Source organism: Polyodon spathula, chromosome 4 (assembly GCF_017654505.1).
Source record: "Polyodon spathula isolate WHYD16114869_AA chromosome 4, ASM1765450v1, whole genome shotgun sequence".
Taxonomy (NCBI): Eukaryota; Metazoa; Chordata; class Actinopteri; order Acipenseriformes; family Polyodontidae; genus Polyodon; species Polyodon spathula.
In genome coordinates this window covers 84931906-84959807 of record NC_054537.1, presented here as the reverse complement: position 1 = coordinate 84959807, position 27902 = coordinate 84931906, and the positions used below count along the sequence as shown (strand labels likewise).

At 43.3% G+C, this 27902-nt stretch overlaps 1 protein-coding gene across 1 annotated transcript; it reads left to right on the top strand.

The window, feature by feature from the left end:
* Positions 1-24831: 24831 nt before the first annotated feature.
* On the top strand, positions 24832-27497 carry LOC121313994 (extensin-like). The gene is made up of 2 exons (XM_041246761.1): positions 24832-24916; positions 25630-27497. Exons 1-2 carry the CDS (start codon positions 24832-24834, stop codon positions 27495-27497), a joined length of 1953 nt encoding a protein of 650 aa, XP_041102695.1.
* Positions 27498-27902: the final 405 nt, after the last annotated feature.

Here is a 27902-nt window from a genome sequence, read left to right as displayed (position 1 = left end):
TAGCTGGGTTCATTTTTCCTTCCATTGATTAGTTTGACAAACATTCAATGGCCAATGATTGTAAGGCAGTTAATATAGAGTTAAAGGATGCGAACATCTGTGTTTTTCAGGCAACATAAGAATATAGAAGTGAAACCTGTTTTTCCTCAATATAACCCTGTGGCAAAGTGATTAACAGTGTGCAGGTGCAGGAGTGCTGCGGTGATCAACAAACAGACAGACAACGATATCCAGGTGCAATGGTGTTTTATTTTTATAATCCAAAGTCTGATGACAAAAGAGTAAACAACAATGAGAACAGGTAATACAGTGTTGTGTATTGCTTTGTTTACTCCACGGGTTGGTCCTGAAATAATAGTCTCGATCTTAAACACCCACACATAACAAAAAACACAAACACAAGTCCACAGTGAGTGCTATAATGCTCGTGGTGCAAACACAGTTAATTGTGAACAATGGTGCAGTATTGTCCAGGTAATTGCTGACCTTTATTGACAGCTCCGGATGTGTTAGCCATCAAATAACAACAAACGAGTGATTTTTTAGCTACGAGAAAAGCAAACAAAACACTTACAATAACAAGACGGGTTCTCCTTCAGCATTAACCTCTTCGCTACCTCCCCTTTTGTACCCCTTGGTTAACGAGTGCAACCGCTCCTCCATTCCATGGCTGCCCCATCGTTTCCCTTCCGGGTCGGGTAGTGTACCGTAGCCCCGCCCCCTTTCAAGATGGCCGACTTCTGCCTAACCCTGGGAATAAATTCTCTGGCCATCCAGTCCAGGTCACTCTGTTCCCTTTACACAGCGCCCTCACAGGTCGGGAGGGAGATTTATCACCAGGAATCATTCTGTCTCTGTCATAAACCCATACACAAATGCTTGCTCATCTTTTAAGGTTAATACTTACAGTAAGTGTTTACATTGATGTATTTTATATTCTTTTATATTCCAAGAATGTGTAGATACTGTTGCAAATCTTTCAGTGTAAAAAGCAGCATTTGCCATGCAAAACAATGATGGCCCAACAAAAACAGTAGCCAAGACTCCAGGTGAATAATGTAATTTCATTTGTCACAACAAGTTCACAATTCAACAGTTAATTTCTTTGTCAACCGATAATACATAGAACTCTCTATATACATTTTACCAAAGGAAAAAATGAATTTAATATGCATTATATAACAAATACTCATTACAACCTACATTTAAATATGCTCAAATTACAATTGCAGATATTGTTACATTAGTGTTTAAGTTTATAGTCGATTGGCTTCTTTAACAAAAAGAATAGCAGTGTGTAATGTGTTCTGGATTTATTGATTGATAGATTGATTTTTTGCAAGTAGTTTCATCAAGAGATCTAAAATGAGATGTGGCATCACGTTTTCACCGCTTGGATAGATTACAGTTTCAAAATTAAAAGTGCTGGTACACCAACCACACATGCTGTTAATATTAATCAATATGGAGTCAAATAAAGAACTGTTTTTAGGGTTGTAAAGTAACTAGTACCAAGCAAAAAAATGCCTTTAAGAAACCAACTGAAACAAGCACAGCACATGTCAACACAGTACAACTAAAGTGCTAAACCTCATTCTCTCAGCCAATCACGTTGTGATCATATGGAGGATGCCTTCTAAAAGCTAACAGGACTTTAAAAAAGCCTGAGCAATGCAACTCCCATACACCAAACATGTGTGTTCCATTTACAATAGCATTAGCAGAGCTTACTACCTACAGATACTGTAATTTACCTTATTGTTCGTTCAGGGCCCTCACCTTCATATCAAGACGCCTAACTATCAATTGTACTGATGACTGTGCCAGATTATAATGTTTCATTGGTCATGTCAGTATAATTTGATGTGGCCCAAATGAAGTCCCACATACGTTTTTGTAAGACAACATATTCAGTACTCCAAAAAATTAAAATAGAGCATCATTTCAGACTTGAGTTTTTCCAAAATACAATTAACAAGATTAATCTAATTTGAGTATTTCAAGGGAGCACTCTTTAAACACTGAAATTAACAGATAAAGACATGTTATTATCAGTGACTAGCATCTAAACACAAGACACATGGAAATCTAAATCCCTAAGTATAGAGAGATCATTTTTTCGTAGTTTGAGAATGGTCCATATGAATGTGTCAGTATCGAGTATGGGCATCACTGGCATTAATGCAATCTATGCCTCTAATTAGACAGCAAATGACCTCTTGAGAGATCCTGGCCCATTCTTCAGTCAGCTCTTAATACACGCTTGTTCACCTGTTCTGTATGCATTACATATCCCTGTTATTAGTCTCAACAGGCCAAATCCTGGTGGACAACATTGAAAAGTTAATGATTTGTAAAATAACTAAAATCCTCATGATGTACTGTGATTTATTTTGCAAAATATAACAAGGATTTTAATACATATAGGAGAGTCTATCACATTGTTTCTGTCCATCGAACAAAAACAAAATTAGGAAGTGATCTAGAAAGTACTGCCATTACAGCATGTTTGAATTGAGCATTTTGTCTCATTAGCATCAGGTCCTGGGGACATCAGTATTGCATTCAATAATATCACAATCTTTAATTACTTTCATGCTCTGTTAGTTAGGAATTAAGCCTTCTGACTCGAAGAACAATAAGTCAATGTGTTACACAAAAGGCAGCAGTCACAAAAGATTAAAATAATCTGGTTTTGAAAAAGTGAGGGTTGTAGCACATGGTAATATGTCTTCTGCAATGCTAGTTAATTCCAACAAACACGGGGTTCAAGAGTTATAAAAAAAACTGAACATGAAATCTATCACAAGCTTATCAGACCATGCATGTTCTTTTTTCATTCCACAAAATGAATTGTTTAGGTATTATTTCCCTTTTCCTTTGGGGATCCTATCACAATTTAAAGAAATGCTGTGCTGTTATTCCCACTGGAAAAAAGGCCATATTGGATTAAATTTAAGGTTTCCTGGAGCACACAGCCATTTCTATCTCTGTTTCCGATTAGCAGCCACCCAATTGCACTTTTAAAGAAGCAAATATTGTCAGGGTCAAGCAACTGCAAAATGCTGGGATGCGTACGTGGCTTCAGTCTATGTCAGCAGGACAGTCCTGATTTTCTGCACAGGAAGCAATAAAAGAAAATTGGAGCTGTCTGAATGTAAAGGTTTGGAAATAAAGTAAAAAACATCAAGAAAGAATGTTATTTAAATTGGATCAACAACTCATGTGTTCTCGCCTAGTAGATTTATTATTAAAAAAAAAGAGAGAGAGAAAGATATGCCAGGCCCCTACTGTAAAAATAAATCATATTTTCAGTTGGACGAAGACTGTCGTGGAAATTCTAATAAAGGAAGAGAGACTGCGAGTTCCAGACACACAGGCCTTTATTTCTTAAGTTTGCAAACTGTGAACACTCTCAGCACACAGGGTGCTAGATAATCATCGAGTAGTGTTCCAACATTCAGAGTTGGATCAGTTTCTTATATACCTTAAAACTGTCAGTAAGGCAGAGGGTTAGCCAATGATGATTCAGATATTAGCATATAAGGGAAACAATTTATAACTATGCATATGTAGGACATAGCTAAACAAGCAAATAACAGAATGGCTGTTTTGTGTGTATAGTTAAAAAAAAACACGTCTGGCTCATCCTATTATCCATTGTCTGACAGCTGCAGCTGCAATGTAGGCAAAACTTTATCTTAATCAAAGCTTACAAGGTTATGGGAGCAAGATTACAGTACTCTTCCATGGCAGGCAAAACTTTACCTTAAGCAAAGCATACAAGGTTATGCAAGCAAGATACCAGTACTTTTCCATGCTGAGCAAATCCCATTCTCTATAATATTTCTTTTACATTCCCTCCCTTTTGAGACTATGTCTCAACATTACAATATGATTTTTTTTTTTGTTCTGAGTTCTGTGTGATTTTCAGTGTGGCTGCGGTTTGTAATATCTGGCTCTTTTTATTATCTTTAAGTTGAGTTAAGAGCCAGGCGAGACACAGTTAATATGCTGCCAAGAAAAATAAGTCAGGACTCTGGGGGTCCAAAGCTGACTCTCCCAAGGCCGTCCGAGCCGTCTATATTTTTTCAGGGGGCGATACATCTCCCTTCGGGCTGTAGGGTACTTTTCTGCAATGGCTGGCGTGGACCCACGTTGATCGTTCAGCGACTTTCACCGCTGTCTTCGTTGTCAGGAGCACCTGGAGCAGACCTGTCCAGCGTTATTGATGCCAATGCTTCCGGTGGAGGTCTTTGATCACCCAGTCCCCTGGCAGGAGCTTGTGGAGCGCCCCTTCCTTCGGTTCGGATAGGGCGGCTTTTACCCTGGGAAAAATAGACTTCAGAACATTGTTAAGAGAAGCACAATATTTTACCATTTCATTTTCACATCCCATTAGGGTGAGCCTATTTTGAGGAAAAGGTGTGTTCAGCATCCGCATTGGGCGTACCATCAATACTTCACGGGGTGCTAGCCCTGTAGTACTGTGCGTGCGTCCACACATGTACATCAGGGCCAGTGGCAATTCTGTAACCCAGAAGAGCCCTGTTTCACCCATGAGCTTAGTTAGTTTAGTTTTTATTGTTTGGTTCACTCTCTTCACCAAGCCTCCACTTTCGGGGTGGTAGCTACAGTGTGTGCGTAAATCAATTTGTAGGCTTTCAGAAATGTTTTGTACCACACTGTTCAAAAATGAAAACCATTGTCAGATGTCAATTTAGATGGCAGACCCCATTAGGGTATAATCTCTCTCATCAGGCTTTTTGCTACAGCCATAGCTGTGGCATGTCTGCAGGGGAATGCTTCAATCCATTTAGAAAAGGCATCAATTATCACAAGGCAGTACTTGTAACCTTGGCAAGGTGTCAATTCAATAAAATCCATCATAACATGTTCAAAGGGGCCCTCAGGCCTCAGATGAGCCAACACGGACATGGACGTGCTGCGGGATACATTGTTGGTCACACAAATCACACATTTAGCACAAAATTGGTTAGCATATGTTTAAAAAACCTGGAGCAAACCAAAAAATAGTTAACGACATTCACCACCCCTCCCTTTGACACATGGTCTTGGCCGTGTGCCAACTTAGCTACATAAGGGAAACATGAACGGGGAAGTGGGTCCTCTCCAAATCTTATGAGTAGAATCATAGGAGCATCTGTTTTTCCACAGAGCTGTCTCAGCAGGACCCACACTGTGTTGTAAGTCAGCTACGTCCTGTAAAGAAAATACAGATTCAGTGAAGGCAGGTAATGACACCACATGGAGCGCAGGGGCCTGAGTTGATGCGGCCGATGCTTTACCAGCAGCATCTGCAACAGCATTCCCTTGAGAGACAGGATCAGAAGCGTCAGTGTGTGCCTGGCACGTTCAGCAGGGGCACATCAGTAAGATCGGGTCGTGGCTTGCAGACCTGTTCTACTAAGGCAGTGCAATCGTGAGGCTCTCCATCGGCTTCTGTAGGAAGAAGTGTAGCAGGGTTAAGCACAGTACAGCGTTTTAGCACAACATGTGACATGGTCATTAATACATTCTTGTAATGTAGTAGACGAGCTGGAGTCAGATGTGCTGTCTTGGCCTGTGAAATGAGAGCATGTACTGCATGAGGAACATGTACAGTTAGAGGGCACATTGCAACTAGGTCAGCACTAGCCAGCACAGCTTCAGTGGTGGCAGCCACCGCTCTCAAGCAACAGACTAGCCCTCGGGCTACGTTATCAAGGCGCTTAGAGTAAAAAGCCACGGGACGTTGTTCTCCTCCCGTGCTCTTGTGTCAGTACTGCCGACATGAATCCTCCCTTTTCACAGGTTAAAAGGTTTAGAGTGATCGGGTAACCCAAGACAGGGCAGAGAGGACAAGAAAAATGGCTGTTTAAGATTTTTTTTTTTTAGGGCAGTCAGTCTGTCAGGAATCCAGTCAATTGTGTCTTTCATAGTCATCTTATGGCTATGTATCAAGTCAGCTAGGGGCTGTGTTACTTCAGCATAATCTGGAAGCTCTACAGTAGCCAGCCATATCTAGCAACGTCATCATGTGTTTTTTTGTGGCAGGCTGGGGCAGTGTCAGAATTGCAGTGACACGCTCCAGGCCCAATTTCCTGCCTTCCGGTGTAATATCATGTCCCAAGTATTTTACAGATGGTGACATGAGCTGCAGCTTTTTTTTTTTTTTTTTTTTTTTTGATACCTTATGGCTATTACGAGCTAGGTACTCTAAAAGAGCTCTTGTATCAGTTTTGCACGCATGCTGAGTTTCAGAACATAAAAGCAAATCATCCACATACTGTATGAGTTTGCTTCCACCAGGGGGAACAAAACCTTCCAGATTCTGCGCCAAAGCAGTAGAAAAGATGGCTGGTGACTCAGTGAACAATTGATGCATAACTCCAGGTCCATCGTTTCCCCATAAAGGTGAAAGCAAACCAAAACTGTGAGTCCCTTGCAACAGGGATGCTGAAGAATGCATTTGCTAAATCAATAACAGTAAACCACTTTGCACTTGGCGGGGGGGGGACAGCTGACAAAACAGTAACTGGGTTTGGCACAATAGGGGTCCTTGCATGTATCGTGTCATTTACTAACCTGAGGTCTTGGACAAAGCGTCATCCTCCCGAGGCTTTGCAGACCAGGAGAATCGGGGTGTTGCAAGGCGAGTCTGGGCAGGTCACAATGGCTCCTTTAGAGACCAAAGATGCATGCACAGGAGCAATGGCTTCCTCTGCTTCCTCGCTGAGAGGATACTGGGTGCGGTTAGGCCGGTGTGTGCTTTCCGGTGTGACTGTTAGGGGCTCTGCCCCTTTCATAAGGCCAATATCATACTTATCTTTTGCCCATAGAGAATCGGGGAGGCTGATCAGCAAGGGTGAAAACGTGCCTCCCAGTGCCTCCCCAGGGGGCACATCTTGGTTCTCTGCCCCATGGATTCCCCGTTGGACAGGCGCAACCTAAAAGAAAGGAGCGCAAACAGCGTGAGCACTGGGGGAGAATTTGAACCCGTCTTCACTTTGCCAGTCAGTCACCTGCAACACAGACGTAAGCCAGACACCAGTATCTTCCACTCTACATCATCTGTTTTTGCTACACTTATATGTGGCACAGAGTCAGTAGTGTGGTAAAGTAAAAACTGATCGCTATTTAGTTTAATGGCTGCAACACAAAAGCGTAAACCTATATACAAGGCTGTGCACGTAATTGTTTCGTTAAATGGAGGTTGTGCTAACCACTTTTTCTCAAAATCATAATCTCTTGATAAAGGTGAGTACAGGGCAGTGCAATGTAAGGCATAAGGTGATATAAACCCAGTTTCATGACCCCAATGTTTTCGAGCCAATTTAAATAATTCCTCAATTTGTTCGCCTCCGTTTTGTATATCCCATGAATAGAACCAACTACGGGTCTCAATCATCTGGGCCATCATCAAGGGACATGAAACGTAACTCCTTTTTGCTCACAGTTAATTTCACAATTAAATTTACATAGCAGGCCTCGCCCCGCTAGGTTACAAGGGCAGCACTCAGAGAAAATAAAACGATGCATAAACGTTTCCCCTTCATATTGTACCAGTAAAGGCATCATAATTTTCTCCCTCAATACTACCCCCGAGGCTCCCACTGTTTTTACTGATTCATTTGATATCATTGGGTTATGCATAGTTCTAGCATTTATGACAGACATTGCAGCACCAGTATCAATTAAGAATTCAAATGACTCACCATTCACGAAGAGATCAACAGTGGGGGCTTCTTGTGGTTTAGAAAAAGTAAGCACGTACAGCTTGTTCGCTGTGTTGGTGTCAGCTGTCCCTGCCTCGCTTCATTCTGGTTTCTGTTCTGTATAGTGATACTTGCAGTGGGGGCGTGCTCTGCCAGTTACTCCCGTTGGTTTACTGTTGTTGCTGCTGTCTGACAATCTCTAGCGAAATGTCCTTCCTGGCCACAATTATAGCAACTAGTGTCTTTATTCTGGCTCTGAAAGTTTCTTTTGCCACTGTCTCCGCTTTCCCCTCCCTGACCTCTCCCACCACGCCCGCCCCGTCCGCGTCGGTATCCGTCTCGGGTTGATCCTTCGCCCTCATAATAAGCCAGCTGAGCTGCTTGCAATTTTACTCCTTTTTCGGCTTTTGTCTTTTGATTGCTCTCTTGCTTCTGTTGTTGTCTTTCAGCGTGCTTGCAATGTTCAATAACCTGATGTCATTCATACCTGTTTATTCAGGGCAGGTACGAGTCAGTTTATTATGGCTGCTTTTAGCAGACTGTTCTGGTCGGAGTCCGCTGTGTTTGCGTAAGCACGTCTCCAATCTTTGTCTATATTCCAAGCAATGTCTTAATCCCATCTTGTCTCCAGGTGCGCTGAATCAGGACCTCTGGCAGCCACTGCGCTGTCAGGGGGGGCCATGATAATGGCGTTGTTCGGATTGCCTTTTGGTCCCGACCGTGTAGTGAGTGTGCTGGAAGATCCTGATGTCTCAGGTGATTCTGGCGATGATAAGAAGCTCAGTCCAGGGGGCGACCAAGGGGCCCAAGTCCATCGGGAACCACCTTGGAAACCTTTTAGTGGAAAATCAGCTATTTTGTGCCACAAAACAACCTGGTCTAAAACACCGCGACCCCATTTATCAACCATTGTTCGTCCCGGTCCGACCAGCAGGTCCGGGAGACAGACCTCCTTTTACTATTACTTGACCCCATCAAACCCACGTCCACACACACACACAATTATTAGACAACACTCGTTCACTCGCTCATTCACACGGTTATCTGTCGTACACAGTATATCACTGTCTATTTTTATTTGTACCACTTGCACAGAAATATAACTTTTCTTAATTACCATATTAATGGTAATATAATCAACTACATTAGTAGTATGACTTTTTTTTTCCAAACTGTGCACTTAATTTTTTTTCGATTGTTGCTTTTGGTTCAATATTCAGTATTTCATACAATGTCTTTTTAACTAATTTAATTTGTAATTACTTCTTAGTATTATTCATAGATCAATCAAATTACTTAATTTACCTGTTTCAAGATCAGGATTTCTATGTCTATTAGACAACAAAGTTCCCAGAACTTTTCTGCGCATCCCGTTCCCAGAACGTTTTATCAGGTTCCCAGAACCTGAACCAATTCGTCTATTTTATGTATGAAGAACACTAGTCTCACCCTTTGTCTTTGTTCAGGATGGCGTATCTGTCCACCGATGCTCCCAGCCAGGTTCAAGGCAGATCCTTCTCCTCTGAAATTATTTCAGAGTGTGGTTCCCTGAGCCACTCCTAAGCAGCCCCTGTGCACTGTTAACCTCGAAGTCCCCGGGAGCGATCGAAAAACGAAGCTAGTCGTCCCATCTTCGGGTGCCAAGAATTGTCGTGGAAATTCTAATAAAGGAAGAGAGACAGCAAGATTACAGTACTCTTCCATGGCAGGCAAAACTTTACCTTAAGCAAAGCATACAAGGATATGCGAGCAAGATACCAGTACTTTCTCATGCTGAGCAAATCCCATTCTCTATAATATTTCTCTTACAAGACCTAAATGTATACCACGCTAAATATACTCATGGTATAAGAAAATGTATTCTAGCATGTGCTGTATATCTAGATTGTAGTGGGGTGACTCTGAAAGTGTCAGGCTGCTCTTATAAGATGTGATAAGCTGATCTTATAAGGTGCTTTCCAGACAGCAATTTCAGTTTTCAAAGTTTTATTTACAATTATATACACACACATGAAAACTTAACTCCACACTAATACCTTTGTCTTGCTTTTCCCTTTTTAACCAGGATGGCTAAAAGGTTTTCCTGTAATGGATAGCACCCAGAAAGGTCTTCATATGGGAAGAAAGCTCTGTTCAAGCAAAAACTAATGCATCTGCCCTCTGTTACTTTACCACATCCCTCCCCTTAGCTCAAAACCGTGGTATTGAGTGACCACAGCTGAGAGGCAGTGAACCCGGTGAAATTGCCATGTTTAGAGCCTGCTCTATTTTAAAACAAAATGGCTGCGGAGATAAAACCCACCAGGTGACCCTCTCATTTCTTTGTTGTACTGCATCCACTTTAGCAGAGCATGACCTATCACCAGTGTTAATTATCTACCCAGCAAATACTTTCACACAAGGACTGGGGATATACTCATACCTAGAAACCTGCAGCAGTCTTTCTGACAGCTGTATACAAAACACTAAATAATATAACAAAATGAGAAATGTAATTTGGATGTATATTTTTTTAAATTGGTTACGCCAGAAACATCCGATAATATATAACAAATCAAAAGAATGTAAACAAACATCTGAACAGACATCGGTTTACAACATACTGTATGTATTTATAGAACTGAAATGATAGCAGTACATTTTACTTTAATAGCAATCTGTTTCAGATGAGCAAAAGCAACTGAACGTAGATAAATTTAGAAACAGAACCGCACAAGTTATAAAAACAAAAACTCTACAAAAGGGTATTCCTTCACCTTAAGTCTAAGGCTGTTCACAATCAACACAGATAATGCGCTTCTCCACACCGCCTCTCTGCACAGGGCACAGCTGTACAAAGTTTTATTTTATTTCACTTGCCAACCTGGCACTGGCGTCTCTTGTGGCTCAATGGGGTTGTCAGCGTCAGCTGTGGGTATAGGCTTGGCAGTCTCCCTCTGTTCCAAAAGCTTCTTGTGAAGTTCCTGTGCTAACTGTAAAATATATTCTCCCCTTGGTAAACTCTTCTCTGTGCATTCTTTGTGAAATACCCAGGAGTTGATGGCTGCTAGTGTAATACCCAGGGCCAGGCTCCTTTTGATTGGACAGCTGATCTCAGATAGGACACACAAACAAGGATAATTCAATCAATTATATTTAAGAACTATACCATTTAAAAAAGACAGAAGGACAGATATTAAGATACTAAGCAATACTTCACCTAACACATCAATACAAAATAGAACAAAAATAAAAAAGTAAGACAGTCCAATCAGCTCAATTACCCTTTCCCAACAAAATCACAACAGTGTAAAACAAAGTGAAAAAACTATTCAACAAATGAAAACAATCAAAGTGAAGAAATCCTATATAACAGCATGAACACAATATGCAAAATCAACAAATTTACAAAATAACCAATATATTAGCAGCAGAGGGCAAAATGATTGAGGTAGATTAATGAACTAGTTCACAATTTACAAACAGACCATATATGATAATGACAGTACCGTAAAGAATAACTATGATGTTGACCCTGTACAAAGTTCACATCCACTAACTCCTAGACAGAACATAGATTTTAAGAAGCACACACAAAACACGATTAATACAATGACTAAAATACAGTTCACCAGTTTCAATTCTCTAAAATAGATACATCATACAAATCCATTTAAACCCATAAATAGATAGCGGCCCAACGCGAGGGAAAAACAGAGAGCCAATACGTTTCAAAAGTCATTTTAATCGTATACTTTCACAACTACACCAATTCGGTTTGTTCTCACCACATATAGCAATCATTAACGGATCACGACTCTTCCGCTGGTCAACTAATTCTCCAATCAAGCTGAAATAAACGCTAAACAAAACTAACAAACTAATAAACAAACAGGCTCTCTGTCTTTCCCCAGCATTCACAAATACAATTTCTTTCGGTCAGGGGCACACACGGTTACCATCCAGCAGCCGGCTTTTAAAGCAGCACATCAATTAAAGACAGCCCCTTTATCCAATGGACTGCAGGCAGGACACATTGCACTTGTTAATTTTAATGAAGTCGTCATGGTAGCAAGAACAACAGGAAGAATCCCGAACTGGATAAATACAAAACAACTTGTGCAAAGAAAGAAAGAGCAAAGTCAAACACTGCTATAATCCAGTACAACAGATAATGAATATAAAACATTAAATCACATGTGTATTCATTTAACAACTACAATTCCCAAGGATGATAGTTTAATACTAATAATAATAAATAAGCTCTGTTTACACTAGGTCCAAAACATTGTAAACCACCTGAACAGACCACCGTAGGGAGCCAGCTTTCACGGAATTCTTCCATTCCATCTGATCCAAAACATCAACTCTTTTTGTCACATAGTAGAACTCCACGGTCTCTGGTATTTATTTTCACTAGTCCCAGTGCTAAAGAGACTGGCCAAAGCAGCACTGGCAAGCAGATACCAGCCTTCAAAAACCTGATTGAAAACAATAGACTGTAAATCATTCACTCAGGCAGAGAGACTAATCTGATTACAGTTAAACACATTGCGGACTGGTAAATAAAATTAATAAAGTAGAATACCGTTCTGTATTATCACAATACAATTGTTTTCTGTGTGGTGGTCAATGTGACTGCTCCCGGGGCTTTTAGGTATAATGTAATATAGCTCCTTTATTTCTGCACTCCCGCGTTTCATGTTTTGTGAGAATATCTAATACATACAGACATAAAGGTACATGAATGTGTCCCATATGTGTTACACGACTGGAGAAAATTACATTTTAAAACCAAAAACCGCCAAAATGACCTCCGCGAGGCTTCTAGTATTAACGTCTCTGTGAGGCGAGAGTGTATTAAATGGAATGTCCAGACAGTAATTTATGTGTACAGAAATAAAATAATTTATTTTTATTCTCTATACACAACAAAAGGATTAAATAACAAAAGAAAACAAAATGGTGTGAGGGAAGGAGTGCAGGGGTGAGATCCAAAACAAACTGTGATGACTCGTCTTTAATTGTCTTCGTGGCGACCCATACATAAACAAAAAAAAGACAAAAGAAATGTTAGTGTTTTAAAAATCCCGCTGCACCAAACCAGTCTCTCCCTCCACCCGTTACTCCTCCTATTTTACTTTCGGACCAACCCCGAACACAGTAGTACGTTCCCTTTAGTATGTAATGTCCCGCCTCTGTAGTCAGTGGAACACCAATCCCCAACCGACACGTGTCCTTATCCTTCACTTGACTCCAGTGGCTGGAATTTACATACTCGTACTTCCGCCCCTCACCAAGGTGCCGCCCCTCAAAAAGATGACTTTTGCCATGGTCACGAGATCTTGGTAAGGGAAGTCCCGAGTTGGTTTGATGCCATCTACTGTCGGGAGGCTGAATCACAGACCGAAAACCCTTTGACTCATCACATATCCCACCCCTCAGAGTGGAGCCGAAGGAACACTCGGAAACCTCTAACCCTTCCCTTTTCCCTCCCTCCCGGGAAAAAAAATCAGCATTTTGATGTAACTTACCCGCACGATACCTTATTTGAAAGGCGAAGGGTTGGAGCGCCAGGTACCACCGCGTAATCCTAGCGTTTGAATCCTTCATCGTGTCTAACCACTTTAAAGAAGCGTGATCTGTGATGAGTACAAAGGGTCGTCCCAGAAGATAGTATTTTAAAGATTCCACTGCCCATTTCACTGCCAGGCATTCTTTCTCCACTACCGAATACCTCTGTTCTCTGGGCAGTAACTTCCGACTGATGTATAGTATCGGGTGTTCTATACCATCTCTCTCCTGGGACAGAACCGCCCCCAGACCAGTCTGCGATGCATCTGTCTGCAGGACGAACTCTCGGCTGAAATCCGGGCTTATTAATGCTGGGGCCTGACTCAAATTAGTTTTAATAGATTCAAAGGCTGTCTGACACTCTGCACTCCACTTAATTTTATTTGGAGCGTTCTTTTTAGTGAGATCAGTGAGAGGGGCGGCTATAGTGGAAAAGTGTGGAATAAAGCGGCGGTAATAACCAGCCAACCCTAACAGTGATCTCACCTGGGTTTTCGTGGTAGGTACCGGTGAATCCAACAAAGCCTGGACTTTTGAAACCAACGGTTTCACTCTACCCTTACCCATTATGAAACCTAAATATTTAGTTTCTTCTTTTCCAATAGCGCACTTTGCCATGTTCGCTGTGAGCCCCGCCCTCCTCAGAGACTGTAAGACGGCTTCTAATCTAGTCAAATGTTCTCTCCAGGAAGAACTATAAATGACTACATCATCGATATACGCAGCTGCATACTCTCGATGAGGTTGTAAAACCCTGTCCATTAGTCTCTGAAAAGTAGCAGGCGCTCCATGAAGTCCGAACGGCATAGTACAAAATTGAAAAAGACCCTCTGGGGTTGAAAATGCCGTTTTCTCACGAGAGGCTTTCGTTAATGGAATTTGCCAATATCCTTTCGTCAGATCCAGAGTTGAAATAAACCGAGCTTGCCCCAGTTTGTCTAAGAGTTCATCTACTCGAGGCATGGGATATGCATCAAACTTGGAGATAGCATTCACCCTCCTAAAATCGATACATAATCGTAGTGACCCATCTGGCTTGTCTATTGGTACTATTGGGCTACACCACTCACTTCGGGAAGGTTCAATTACCCCAAGTTTCAACATACACTCCACCTCCCTTCGAACAGAATCTCTCCGACTCTCTGGAATGCGATACGGTCTCTGTCTAACTCTTAGACCTGGCGGAGTGATAATAGCATGTTCGATCAAATGCGTTCTTCCAGGCACGTTAGAAAACACATCACTGAACATATTAATTAGATTGCTTACCTCTTCACGCTGATCAGGAGTTAATTGTTCCCCCATCGGGACCTCAATTGCTGACTCTGACTCAATTGAGGGTCCAAAATCCTCTCCCTCCTGTACAGGAGATATAAAATGGACTTCCCGTTCTTTCCACGGTTTCAGGAGATTAACATGATAAATTTGACTTTCTTTCCGACGCCCAGGCTGTCGGATCTCATAATTGACTTTACCAATTGCTCGAATAACCTGAAAGGGACCCTGCCATTTAGCAAACAACTTAGATTCCGATGAGGGCAACAATAACAACACTTTATCTCCAGGTCGAAAGTTCCGAATTCTTGCATTTTTATTGTAGCTTTGTTGCTGCTTCTGCTGTGCCGCTTTGAGATTGTCATGTGCCAATCGACCGACTAATTCTAAGCGATCGCGTAACTGCAACACGTATTTTACTACATTTTTAGACTCCTTTGACTGTTCTTCCCAGCCTTCTCTTATGAGATCCAAGATACCCCGCGGCTGCCGACCGTACAAGAGCTCAAACGGGGAAAACCCCGTTGAGGATTGTGGTACCTCGCGAACTGCAAAGAGCAAGTAGGGAAGCAGTTTAGCCCAATTGCGTTTTTCTTGATCTACAAAGCGGCGCAACATATTTTTCAAAGTCTGATTAAATCGTTCAACAAGCCCATCCGTTTGAGGATGAAAAACTGAGGTTCTAATTGAACGGATTTTCAATAATTTATATAGTTGCTGAATACAGTCTGACATAAAATTAGTGCCCTGATCAGTGAGAATTTCTTTCGGGATTCCCACCCTAGAGAATATTTTTACCAATTCATTCGCTACAGCTACTGCATTCATAGAGCGTAAGGGAACAGCTTCTGGATATCTCGTTGCGTAGTCCACTACTACTAAAATATACCGATATCCTGACTCTGTTCCCTCCAGAGGGCCTACTAAATCTACACCAATCCTTTCAAACGGTACCCCAATAATTGGAAATGGAACCAGAGGTGCGGGGCAAACTGACTTAGGGGCAGCTAATTGACATTCAGGACACTCCGATACATACTTCCGCACAAGACCATAAACCCCAGGCCAAAAAAACCGGGCCAGAATTCGTTCCTGAGTCTTTTCAGTTCCCAAATGACCTGAAAATGGAATGTCATGCGCCAATCTCATGACTTCTGACTGAAAAGGCCTAGGAACCAATAACTGTTTTACGAGCTGTCCCGTCCCGGGAGCCCGGGTTATTCTATATAATAAGTGCCCAGATACAGAAAAATGCGGAAATACCACCGGTTGTCCTTCCTGCATATCCTTCCCCTCGATATATCTAACCTGTTTCCAAGCATACTGTAACGTGGGATCATTTTGTTGTTCATATCCCAAGTCAATATCTCGGTCCCAATGGTTAGGTACACAGAGAGGAGTGTCTTTTATTACATGACCTTCCACCTCAGTAACCTCGCAGCCCCGGTTACACTGAATACCTACTCCCTATCCTTGCCGTTTAAGCGATTGGTTTACTTTTGTGTCAGACCCCTCCCCTTGTCGTCTCAGAGTTCCCTCATATTTTTCCACCCGACGCCCTCTTTTTGTTTTTCTTGGGCGGATTTTAGGGTTAAACAGGTCGGATTGCAACGGAAAAATCTCGCCAATTGTTTTCTCCTGTTGCTTTAATTGTCCCCTGATAGAAACTAAGACCATTTCCCGACCTAAAATACGATCAAAAAACGGCCAGTCTCTTCCCAGGAGAACAGGGTATGGTAAACATTGCGCTACAGCCACTTTAACGCAAGCTGAATAATCACCTACAATAAGTTCCTGGCAATGTGTCCAGGCTCATTACATTGGTAGCACACTTGGTTAGGAGGCATCAACGGAGTTAATCTGTCCTGCGAGTCCGCGACCGGCAGGTTAGGGGGATTCTCTCTCGCCCAGGATGGGGCTAACCTCGACCTCCATGGTCTGAAGGTCTGGTTACCCCCTCTGGGCTTCATTGGTTGGTTGGTCCGAGTTAGTTTAGGGGCAGGAGTGGGGTCTGACCCGGCGCCTTCGTTTGCGTCTTCGTAGGCCTCCGCCAGGAGGATGGCATCCTCGAGAGTGGTAGGTCGATTCCTCTTAATCCACTCTCGATTCCCTGGTGGTAGTATAGACGCAAACTGTTCTATAACTATTTTCTGCACCAGTTCTTGGGGTGTATGTTCTTCTGGCCGCAGCCACCGGGTGCACTGATCTAAAAGATATTGTCCCGCAACCCGGGGCCGCATCCCCTTGGACAGCTGGTATTCCCGAAAACGGCGCCGGTATGTTTCCTCCGTGATCCCGAGGCGTGAGAGAATGGCTTCTTTAACTTTAACATAGTCCCCTGCATTCGTGGCCGTCAGGGCTCGATACGCTGCCTGAGCTTCCCCTGTCAGGCAGGGTGCCAATTTCATGGCCCAGTGTTCCCTAGGCCACTCTGCAGCCTCTGCCACTCTCTCAAAAGTAATCAAGAAAGCCTCGGGATCATCTTCCGAGGTCATCTTCTGAAGATTAGGCTGAGCTGCAAACATCCGGGCAACCGCTCTCTCTGATGTTGATATTGATAGTTTTTCCACCAGCTGTCCAAAGAACTGGGCGAGCTGTTCCTGGTGCCGTGTCTCTCTCTCCTCTCGCTTCTCCTCCTGCTCCCTAAACATTGTCAAAACTGTAGCTGGATCCATTTTCACTTCTGACACCACGTGTGAGGCGAGAGTGTATTAAATGGAATGTCCAGACAGTAATTTATGTGTACAGAAATAAAATAATTTATTTTTATTCTCTATACACAACAAAAGGATTAAATAACAAAAGAAAACAAAATGATGTGAGGGAAGGAGTGCAGGGGTGAGATCCAAAACAAACTGTGATGACTCGTCTTTAATTGTCTTCGTGGCGACCCATACATAAACAAAAAAAAGACAAAAGAAATGTTAGTGTTTTAAAAATCCCGCTGCACCAAACCAGTCTCTCCCTCCACCCGTTACTCCTCCTATTTTACTTTCGGACCAACCCCGAACACAGTAGTACGTTCCCTTTAGTATGTAATGTCCCGCCTCTGTAGTCAGTGGAACACCAATCCCCAACCGACACGTGTCCTTATCCTTCACTTGACTCCAGTGGCTGGAATTTACATACTCGTACTTCCGCCCCTCACCAAGGTGCCACCCCTCAAAAAGATGACTTTTGCCATGGTCACGAGATCTTGGTAAGGGAAGTCCCGAGTTGGTTTGATGCCATCTACTGTCGGGAGGCTGAATCACAGACCGAAAACCCTTTGACTCATCACAGTCTCATTTGCTGACCAGACATTCCCCAAGTTTCCTGCTTAGGTGTACACAACACTTGATGATTTTTCCACTTTTGTTTGTGACAATGCAGCCCCCAACCCGATCTCAGATGCATCTGTCTGTAACACAAATCTTTTTTTTATTTATAACCATTTATCTTTTTTAAAAATAAACATTTCACAGGATTTGAGCATTTACAAATGATCAAATTATCGAAATGAAAGGTTATTTTGGTCTTTGAGCAAATTATTTTGCTCAAAGTGCGAAATGGAAAATATCAAACAAGCAAAGAGCGAAACACAAAAGAAGAGACAGCTTCTACAGTCTTTGAGTAAAGTGATATACTCAAATTGCAAAATGTGCTTTGAGCAAATACACAGTTCCCAAACCGATTTTAAAGATGCTGCTCAATCTGCGATTAGTATCAAGTGAAATACAAAGTTTTAATTTTTAATACCATTTTCTTTTTTATTGAACGAACATAAAATCAGTAAATTCTATTTATAAGATACATGTCATTGATTCATTATTTATGTATTTTTTATTTATGCAGGAACCATTGAGACCATGGCCTTATTTGAAAGAGTGTTGTGGTCAGCAATTTAGGGGGATAGTGGCTGCATCTTATAAGACTACTGCATACATTGTATTTAAACAGCAAAATCAAATGTCAATCCATGTTTGTCTAATCACAGTTTTTTAAGCATAGGAAAGCGTAAGAAAGAAAAAAGAAAAAAAGAAAAGTATGCTTCTTAAATGTTTAATATTCTCATAAATCACAGGAAGGGGTGAGCTACCACTTCTTAGAAAACAGGGTTTGCAGACCCCTCCCACAATCAAGATTATAAATATACATTGATGATTGATTTACATTGACTGGACACAGGCACATTGCTAGTAAGCTCAGTGGGGTCCTTTTGAAATACCTGTTACTATTTTTTAAATGTTAGCGAGCGTAGCTCAGGGGGCGTGCAGCAGGGGGCTTCCAATTTCCTGTCAGTTAGTACCTATTTTCTATTTAAGTCCTGATCGCTGTCTAGCGTTTCGTTTTTGTAACAAACTCTCAGACGCCGTCTTTTCGTGCATCACTGCTAATCTACACTTCGTTGCCTTTCACTGGAGGTCAATTCTCTGTGCATCGCTACCAAGATATTATCAAATATTTTCCTACCTGCTCTGGTGCTGCTTCTCGTCATTCAGCTTCTCCATTTGGCTGCAGGAGCTCCAGCGTTATTCTTTCCTGCTCTTTCCAGCCTCCAGCCCAGCAACAGCACCGTCCAAACCGCAGCTTCATTTCTCAACTCGTCCGCGTCTTTATTAGACAGACTGGCCCTCCACTAAAACCTCTAATGCTCCTTCAACAAGACATCGACATTCCCGTCATCAGCGTTTGCCTTGTCATAATTCCGCTTTTTAATCCACCACAAAGATCTGTCAGCTGAATCTTCCTTTACTCTTCGCTTGCAATCAAGCGCCTCTCCTCTGCTCCCAGAGCCAGCACAAATTATCGTTCCTTCATAAGATCCTGCCCTGGATTTCTATTACCTACGTTCAACGTTTTAAAGACCTATCCAGTCAATTTCATACTCCATTTCAACGTTTGGCGGCTTGTGCTTTCGACTGGTCATAACAAGCTCCAACAACACTGCTGTTCTGCAACTTTTCCACTGGCGCCTCTCAGTCCATGGCTACCACGGCAACGCCCTCATTCTCAATCCTCTGTACCCAGATTTGAATAATCATAGCCCTTCAATCAAAACCTGGCTCTCACGGTCCTTGCTAGGGATTCTCTCCAGTCTTTCCATATCAGCATTCCGCCTGACCCTCTGTGGGATTCTTAAGAGCTTTCCCCCTGCCTCACCTTCTTGTCTATCTATATCAACCTATATTCTCCATTTGCTAATTTCCACTCTTCAGAAAAGACGCTTCTCCCCCTACAATGATTTACCCATGGAGATCCGTTGCCTCTCGGCTACCTTCCATGCTTACTCCATCACTTGGCTGCATACCTCAAGACGGATCAATTCAGCACGGTCGGTACACTCACCCGTCAAGTATCAAGTCCCCTATTTCCTTTTTCAAGGTATCTCCACAGCAGGAACCCACCCCCCTCCTCAGACTGTGTTCTCTGTTCATTGATTCCTCTCACTCCTATCATCACTCACCTTGCCTTCGAGCAGACCTCCCTCCATTTCTCCACCCTCTCCTCCAGAGCAGGCCTCCCTTCTCACCTCCTCACATGGCTCCCTCCATTCCTCCACCCTCTCCTCCAGAGCAGGCCTCCCTCCTCACTTCCTTGCATGGCTCCCTCCTCTCCACCCTCGCCCCCTAGCAGACCTCCCTCCTCTCCACCCTCTCCTCCAGAGCAGGCCTCCTCTCCACCTTTGTCTCCTCGCAGGCCTCCCTTTTCTCCACCCTCGCCTCCAGAGCAGGCCTCCTTCCTCAACTCTCAAAAGGGGGACCCCTCCCCTTCCCCCCCAGCCTGATCACGAATGTGGGGGGAGCTGGACTCCTCCGCAGCAGATTCCTACATCCATTAAGGCTGATCCTTTTCCTGATATAGTTGTTTCTGCTCGTTGTCTACAAAATGCTAGTGGACCTTTCCTGATATAGTTGCTGCTCCTTCTACAAATGCTAGCATGCCCGGAGTGGGGGCTACCTGTCTGCCGGGGCCACTAGAGGTTTTCCCCTAATCAGTCTCAAGGGGTTTTTTCCTATCCACTGAGCAGCAGGTATACACATATCCCACTAAATTACTAACCATCCTCCTGTTTGTCCCGTTTGTCCTTCTGGTCTTTTGTTTGTTATGCTCTGGCATGTGCTGTCTTTTGTTTGTCTCATGGTGTGGGAGATTTGGTGAGGAGCCAGGGGTCCATCCTTTTGGGGGGCAAGTGATCTCACTTCCCCGACCTCAAGGCAGGCTTGACCTTCAGGGGGGGTTCTCACCATGTGAGTCAGAGCGGACCCCCAGCCACACTTTGTTCTTTCGTAGCTCCTGCGCTTATCTTGCTTCACTCAAGGCTCTGTTCTATACTCTGTCTCAGTTCGGGACGTGGCTACTCATGCTCGAGTCCCATACTAACCTCTATGCCTTGTTCTTATCTCAGGTCCCAGGCAGCGTGACCAATTGGGGGTCTAACGAGCGCCCCTTTACAGAAGTCTCAGACACTGGATACCTCTCCCTCTCTATCTCCTTTCGTGTCCCGGTCTTCCGGGACCATCTTGCTCTGAGGGGCTGCTCCCCGAGTCATAACCCTCATATGTGTTTTTGGTTGCTGGGTCCTTCGCCTCTGGGTCGTGTTTGCATCGCCGCCCTCAGTCAGTGACCACTTTCTGTATCCTGTCTTCGGTTGCTGGGTTCTTTGCCCCTGGGTTCATGTCGGCATCGCCGCCCTCAGTCAGTGACCACCTTCTAGCCTAGCTTCCATGTCCAGCTTCGCTGGTCTGCTACTAGAGTGGGCCTTGCCTGCTCTTTTATCCTGGGTCCGGTCCTTTCTAGCTGGCACTCTGTCCTACTTACCGCTCCCTTCTGCTTCTTCTGCCCTATCCCTACCCCCCAGTTCACGCCCCGTGAATTTTTATTAAAACAGCTCAAAAAATCTATGCAATCATTATCATGAAATAACGCAACATTATCATGAAATAACAACATTGTCATGAAATAACGTAACATTATCATGTAATAACACAATCGTTCTTTCTTTTTTTTTTTATCTGTGGTACTACAGTTCCTAATCCATTTACAACTGAGCACTATTTAGTACCAAAATCTGGCACATTACAGTAGTTGGAGTAATAACATACAGAAATGTTTAGACCCAAATATTAAGTTTCCAAACATGATGTAATGATCACAAACTGGCATAACATTATCTGCATTGTAATTTACAGGAATCCTTTCATGTTAACTCTTATTTGCCTGTCATTTTTAGCACAGTATATATATATATATATATATATATATATATATATATATATATATATATATATATATATATATATATATAAAATGCTTTATGATTTTGGAATAGAAAGCAACTCCCTAAATTTAACAAGTTGTATTTTACACATATATTATATATCTCTAGTATATTTTGCAACATCAACGCTAACAATAAAATTTAACAAAACGCCTGGAAATCATGTTAAAGCTTGTACAGTATTAATATATATATAGTATATATTGTACCAGTAACCTGCGAATAATTGTGAATGCAAAATTCAAACTGCATTGTTGCCATGCAATTAATTAGCACTGTGCCCTATCTAAGCTTAAGAGCAATGCAAATTACTCAACACGCACAAATAATGATCTGCAATTATAATAATGAGGGTCGCAATGAGCTCATCGGTCTATTTAGTGGCCGCACTTGCAGTCCAGGGTGACAGAGTTAGGAGTACAGAGAGCAGTAGGCGCTGTATTTGTGGAGCATGAAAATACAAACTCAAAAGAAATATGTCAGAGGAAGGCAGCAAGTCCCCTTGGTACACGGGAAAAGAAAAGAAAAGTTTTCTGAGAAGGAGCTGAGAGTCCTTACTGCTGAGGTCACTCAGCATGAAACAGAGTTGTTTGGAAAAGCCTCAGCCAACATCAGTTATGCTAGTATCCTTAGGAGATGATATGTTTTGGCCTGCCCTTTTCAGCATGACATCCATAAATTTGCATAGCACTCTGGAAAAGGTGGATTGGGCTATCCCTCCAGGCATTCCAACTGTGGTCTAAAAGGAACCAGAGGCTAAGCACTTTCACATGTGCAGGGATAGCGGTCCCTAGGGTGACGCTGGGGTCTAGCTCATCCCTCAATTCAGCTATTAGGTCTAGGATGACCTGCAGAGAGAGGCGATAGCGCTTTACCACAGCAGCCATCCTGAAGCCAATGGCAGGTCTCTGCAGATGTGTGCTTTTATACAGCTCTTAGTTATTCGCTTCTACAATGGTTTGCGCCTTGTAAGAAGAGGTGTAATGTTTTTGGTGGATCAGCAATTGCCTAAGTGCAATTCAAAATCCCTACATCACATTATAATGTTTGCGCCCCCTTACTATCCAGATCCTGCCCAATTCCAAGCTCTTTTCTTCATGAATGCATTTCAGTATAATTGTAATGAATTAATGATGGCAAAGTGCAAATTTATAGCAGGTGCAGAACGTCACGTGAACACTATTCTTTACATACACCACATTTTTAGTGGACACTAAGATCAGACTTTATGGCTGCTCAACACAATTTACGGACGCATTATGGGGGTATTGCACCCGCAAATCACTTTGCGCATATCCTTCCATCTACACCAAAATATGTTTTAGACCATATTCTTGTTTTCCCACACCTTTTGGCCTATTTAGTTTGAGTTCAGAATCTCAGTTTCCCCAAGCATCTCACCTCTGTTGTTTGCTGTTTTGCTCCTAGCTTGTATTTTTGCCCAAGGGCCTTCTCACATGGTTTAGTTCCGTTGCAAACATATTTTCCAATGTTTGTTTTTTTCTGCAGAAAACCTGGTTTTACTGTATTTTTGGGGGTTTCACCTGGTATGAAAAGGAGTTGCTATATGGAGAACTTTCTAAAGAATGTTTTTTTTTCTATACAAATATACGTTGCAATATATAAGAACAATATATGTGTAATTCAAATTTGTGTAAATTATTTTCAACTGCAGAAGCCATTCGGAAAATAATAGTTCTATAAATAAAGGATATTGATAGCAATTAGCCTTGTAACTTATATTGATATACTAATTTATGACTGTTCCTGTTATTCATTATACTGTTGATTTTTTTTCACAGCTCTTGTGGGATTCATCCATTATTAACAATGCTATTGTTTCTGCTCAGTGATGGACTGCCTCAATAGGATGGAAACTGCACACCAACATTAGTCTTTTTTAGTGGCATTGCCCTATTTCACTAATGACTTGAGGATCAATTAAAACAAAAGAGGACATGGATGAATTGCAATACTTGTAAAAATCCCTATGTGGTCAGAAAGAGAGCCTGTGGCTTGATCTGTCTCCTGGTGGGGCAAAGTCAATGCTTTTTTTAACTATATATTTCCTCATGTCCTTGAACTGTTTGCAGGATCATTTCTACTGGCATGCACTCGTCTATAATTACGTGGTGGTGAAACTTTTGGGTTTTACTTAAACCTCCCAAGGATTAATTTTGTTGTTTGTGACAGTAAATTAGCCAATGCAAATCTCTACAGTCGTGAAACGCGTATGCTAACACATCAATAACAAAACAATGCAGCCTTCAGTTTCACACACAGAAGAGCATTGTGCAGTGAAGTTTCTATTCTGCTTTATTGCAGTACTTGGCTTATCCTCAAGTAAGTTGATGAAGGCTAATTTGTTATATTTCAATGGTTTTACATGAAGTTGGTAGAGAATAAACAATAAGACACACACAGAAGCAAAGTTAACATTCTTTATTATTTACTTCTAATATAACAAAATATTATATTAAGCCATTTTAACTAATTGTCCTGCTGGAAGAAAAACACTGACAAATGAACCACCAAAAGTGAACAATGCTTTCATCTCATTCTGTAGTGTTCAAAGGTTTAGCAGCACCTGTAGCATATTGGTGGATCAACCAAGAGCCCCCGGGTAAGAACTAGATCTCAATACTCATCACCATCTTGGAGAAAGAATTGATTCATTTTGTTCATGCTGAAATAAAAAAAATAATAATCTTGCAATTGTTCAAAGGTTTACAGCCTCAGGAAACTGTACCCAAATTGATAAAACCACTCTAGATAAAGTAATAACAATTACAAGGGTACCTTTTCCATCTCTGTAGTTCTTACAACAAAACAGCACAGGATAAATTCTTACTTGCCCAATGCCTAGCATTGACTTACTGGAACTCTTAGATTGCAGTCTGCTTCTCCTCTGAGGCAAATACCCTCAGGGAAATTCCCCAAGGGAAAGACCCCAAAGCCAGCGTGCCGCAGATATGGAAGCCTGCCGCATCCAGACTCCATGAAGAGAATAGATTGTTTACTGGAATGAAGGAGTGTTTGATACTCTGGAGCACGTCTGCTTTCGTTCTGCAGATGAAGCACAGCTTCTGCTCCACAGTACAGTTTCTTGGTAAGCGAGTCATTATACTTTCTTTGAAACTTGTTTTGTTTTATTTTGCAGTTGCCTTATGCTAATGGTTACTAAATTGAAAGGTATGCAGATCAGAGCCTGTAATATTGTAAAATGGGCTATTCATATTATTGGCATTGATTTTATGACCATTTAAAACTGCATTACATGATTAAAAATATTGAATATTTCCACTCTTCATTGCCCATTTAGAAAACAAGTATGACATAATTAGAATATATTTGAAATAGACTATTATTATTGTAAGTTACTATTAAAGCTGAAGACTGTTCAGCTTTAAAAGAAAGTGAAGTGAAAACACGATAATTAACAATTAATGATTTTTTTGGGGGAAAAAAAACCTTTTATTTATCTAAAATACAGTATAACGGATAACGGTATTGAATAATTATAATTTTTTTTTTTCATTTCACGTTAGTTAACATATTTGTATTTCTTAAACCGAGAATATTTTTTTCAAACCCAAAAGGTAATTGGACCATTAAGCCCAAATGGGAGGCCCAGGATTTTAGCAAAGCATTTTGTTTTGAGAAATCCATCACAACTATATTCTTCACTATTTTTAAAAAATAAAGCAAGTTCTGTAGAAGGTTGTTTGGCCATTGCATTCGATATCTCAAAGAATAAACTATTTTTGCAAGAGATTAATCAGTCCTGCTGTGCTTTCGAATTACCACATCCTCCCCAACCAGCGTCACCTCACTCCCTAACCAGCGTCACCTCACTCCCCAACCACCATCAACTCATTCCCCAGCCAGTGCCACCTCAATCCCCAACCAGTGCCACCTCACTCCCCAACCACTGTCACCTCACTCCCCAGCCAGCGCCACCTCACTCCCAAACCAGCGCCACTTCACTCCCCAACCAGCGTCAATCCCCAACTACCATCAACTCATTTCCCAGTCAGCGCCACCTCACTCCCCAACCAGCACCACCTCACTCCCAAACTAGTGCCACCTCACTCCCCAACCAGTGTCACCTCACTCCCCAACCACCATCAACTCACTCCCCAGCCAGCGCCACCCCACTCCTAAACCAGCATCACCTCACTCCCCAACCAGTGCCACTCACTCCAAAACCAGCACCACCTCACTCCCCAACTAGTGCCACCTCACTCCCCAACCGGTGTCACCTCTCTCCCCAACCAGAGCCTCCTCACTCCCCAACCAGCCCCACCTCACTCCCCAAACCCCATCACCACACTCCCCAACCAGCACCTCCTCACTCCCCAAACCCCATCACCTCATTCACCAACCAGCGCCTCCTCACTCCTCAAACCACATCACATCACTCCCCAACCAGCGCCTCCTCACCCCTCAAACCCCATCAATCCACTCCCCAACCAGCATCTACTCACTCCTCAAACCCCATCACCTCACTCCCCAACCAGCGCCTCCTCACTCCCCAAACCCCATCACCTCACTCCCCAACCAGCGCCTCCTCACTCCTCAAACCCCATCACCTCACTCCCCAACCAGCGCCTCCTCACTCCCCAAACCCATCACCTCATTCACCAACCAGCGCCTCCTCACTCCTCAAACCCCATCACCTCACTTCCCAACCAGCACCTCCTCACTCCTCAAACCCCATCACCTCACTCCCCAACCAGCGCCTCCTCACTCCTCAAACCCCATCACCTCACTCCCCAACCAGCGCCTCCTCACTCCTCAAACCCCATCACCTCACTCCCCAACCAGCGCCTCCTCACTCCTCAAACCCCATCACCTCACTCCCCAACCAGCACCTCCTCACTCCTCAAACCCCATCACCTCACTCTCCAACCAGCGCCTCCTCACTCCCCAATCACCTCAGTGCCTCCTCACTCCCCAAACCCCATCACCTCACTCCCCAACCAGCACCTCCTCACTCCCCAAACCCCATCACCTCACTCACCAACCAGCACCTCCTCACTCCCCAACCACCATCACCTCACTCACCAACCAGTGCCTCCTCACTCCCCAAACAGTGCCTCCTCACTCCCCAAACCCCATCACCTCACTCCCCAACCAGCGCCTCCTCACTCCCTAAACCCCATCACCTCACTCACCAACCAGCACCTCCTCACTCCCCAACCACCATCACCTCACTTACCAACAAGCACCTCCTCACTCCCCAAACCCCATCACCTCACTCCCCAACCAGCGCCTCCTCACTCCCCAAACCCCATCACCTCACTCCCCAACCAGCGCCTCCTCACTCCTCAAACCCCATCACCTCACTCCCCAACCAGCGCCTCCTCACTCCCCAAACCCCATCACCTCACTCCCCAACCAGCGCCTCCTCACTCCCCAAACCCCATCACCTCACTCACCAACCAGCGCCTCCTCACTCCCCAACCACCATCACCTCACTCCCCAACCAGCGCCTCCTCACTCCCCAAACCCCATCACCTCACTCCCCAACCAGCGCCTCCTCACTCCCCAAACCCCATCACCTCACTCCCCAACCAGCGCCACCTCACTCACCAACTAGTGCCTCCTCACTCCCCAACCAGCGCCTCCTGACTCCCCAAACCCCATCACCTCACTCCCCAACCAACGCCACCTCACTCACCAACTAGCGCCTCCTCACTCCCCAGCCAGCGCCTCCTGACTCCCCAAACCCCATCATCTCACTCACCAACCAGCGCCTCCTCACTCCATAACCAGCGCCTCCTCACTCCCCAAACCCCATCACCTCACTCACCAACTAGCGCAATCTTACTCCCCAACCACCATCACCTCACTCACCAACAAGCACCTCCTCACTCCCCAAACCCCATCACCTCACTTTCCAACCAGCACCATTTCACTCACCAACCAGCACCTCCTCACTCCCCAACCACCATCACCTCTCTCCCCAACCAGCGCCACCTCACTCCCAGCCTTGTCCTGAGGTGGAGAGTATACAATCCTCCTCTGCTGAATATTTTTTGTTCACCAAGATGAACATGTCGCACAGACTTCTTATTTTATTGTTTGTTTTT

Bases quoted from the DNA above. Each gene is read 5' to 3' on its own strand.
- LOC121313994 (XM_041246761.1), top strand. From the start codon at position 24,832: ATGAAGGAGTGTTTGATACTCTGGAGCACGTCTGCTTTCGTTCTGCAG. The intron at 24,917-25,629 runs GTAAGCGAGTCA...CTCCCCAACCAG, and splicing joins CTCCACAGTACAGTTTCTTG to CGTCACCTCACTCCCTAACC.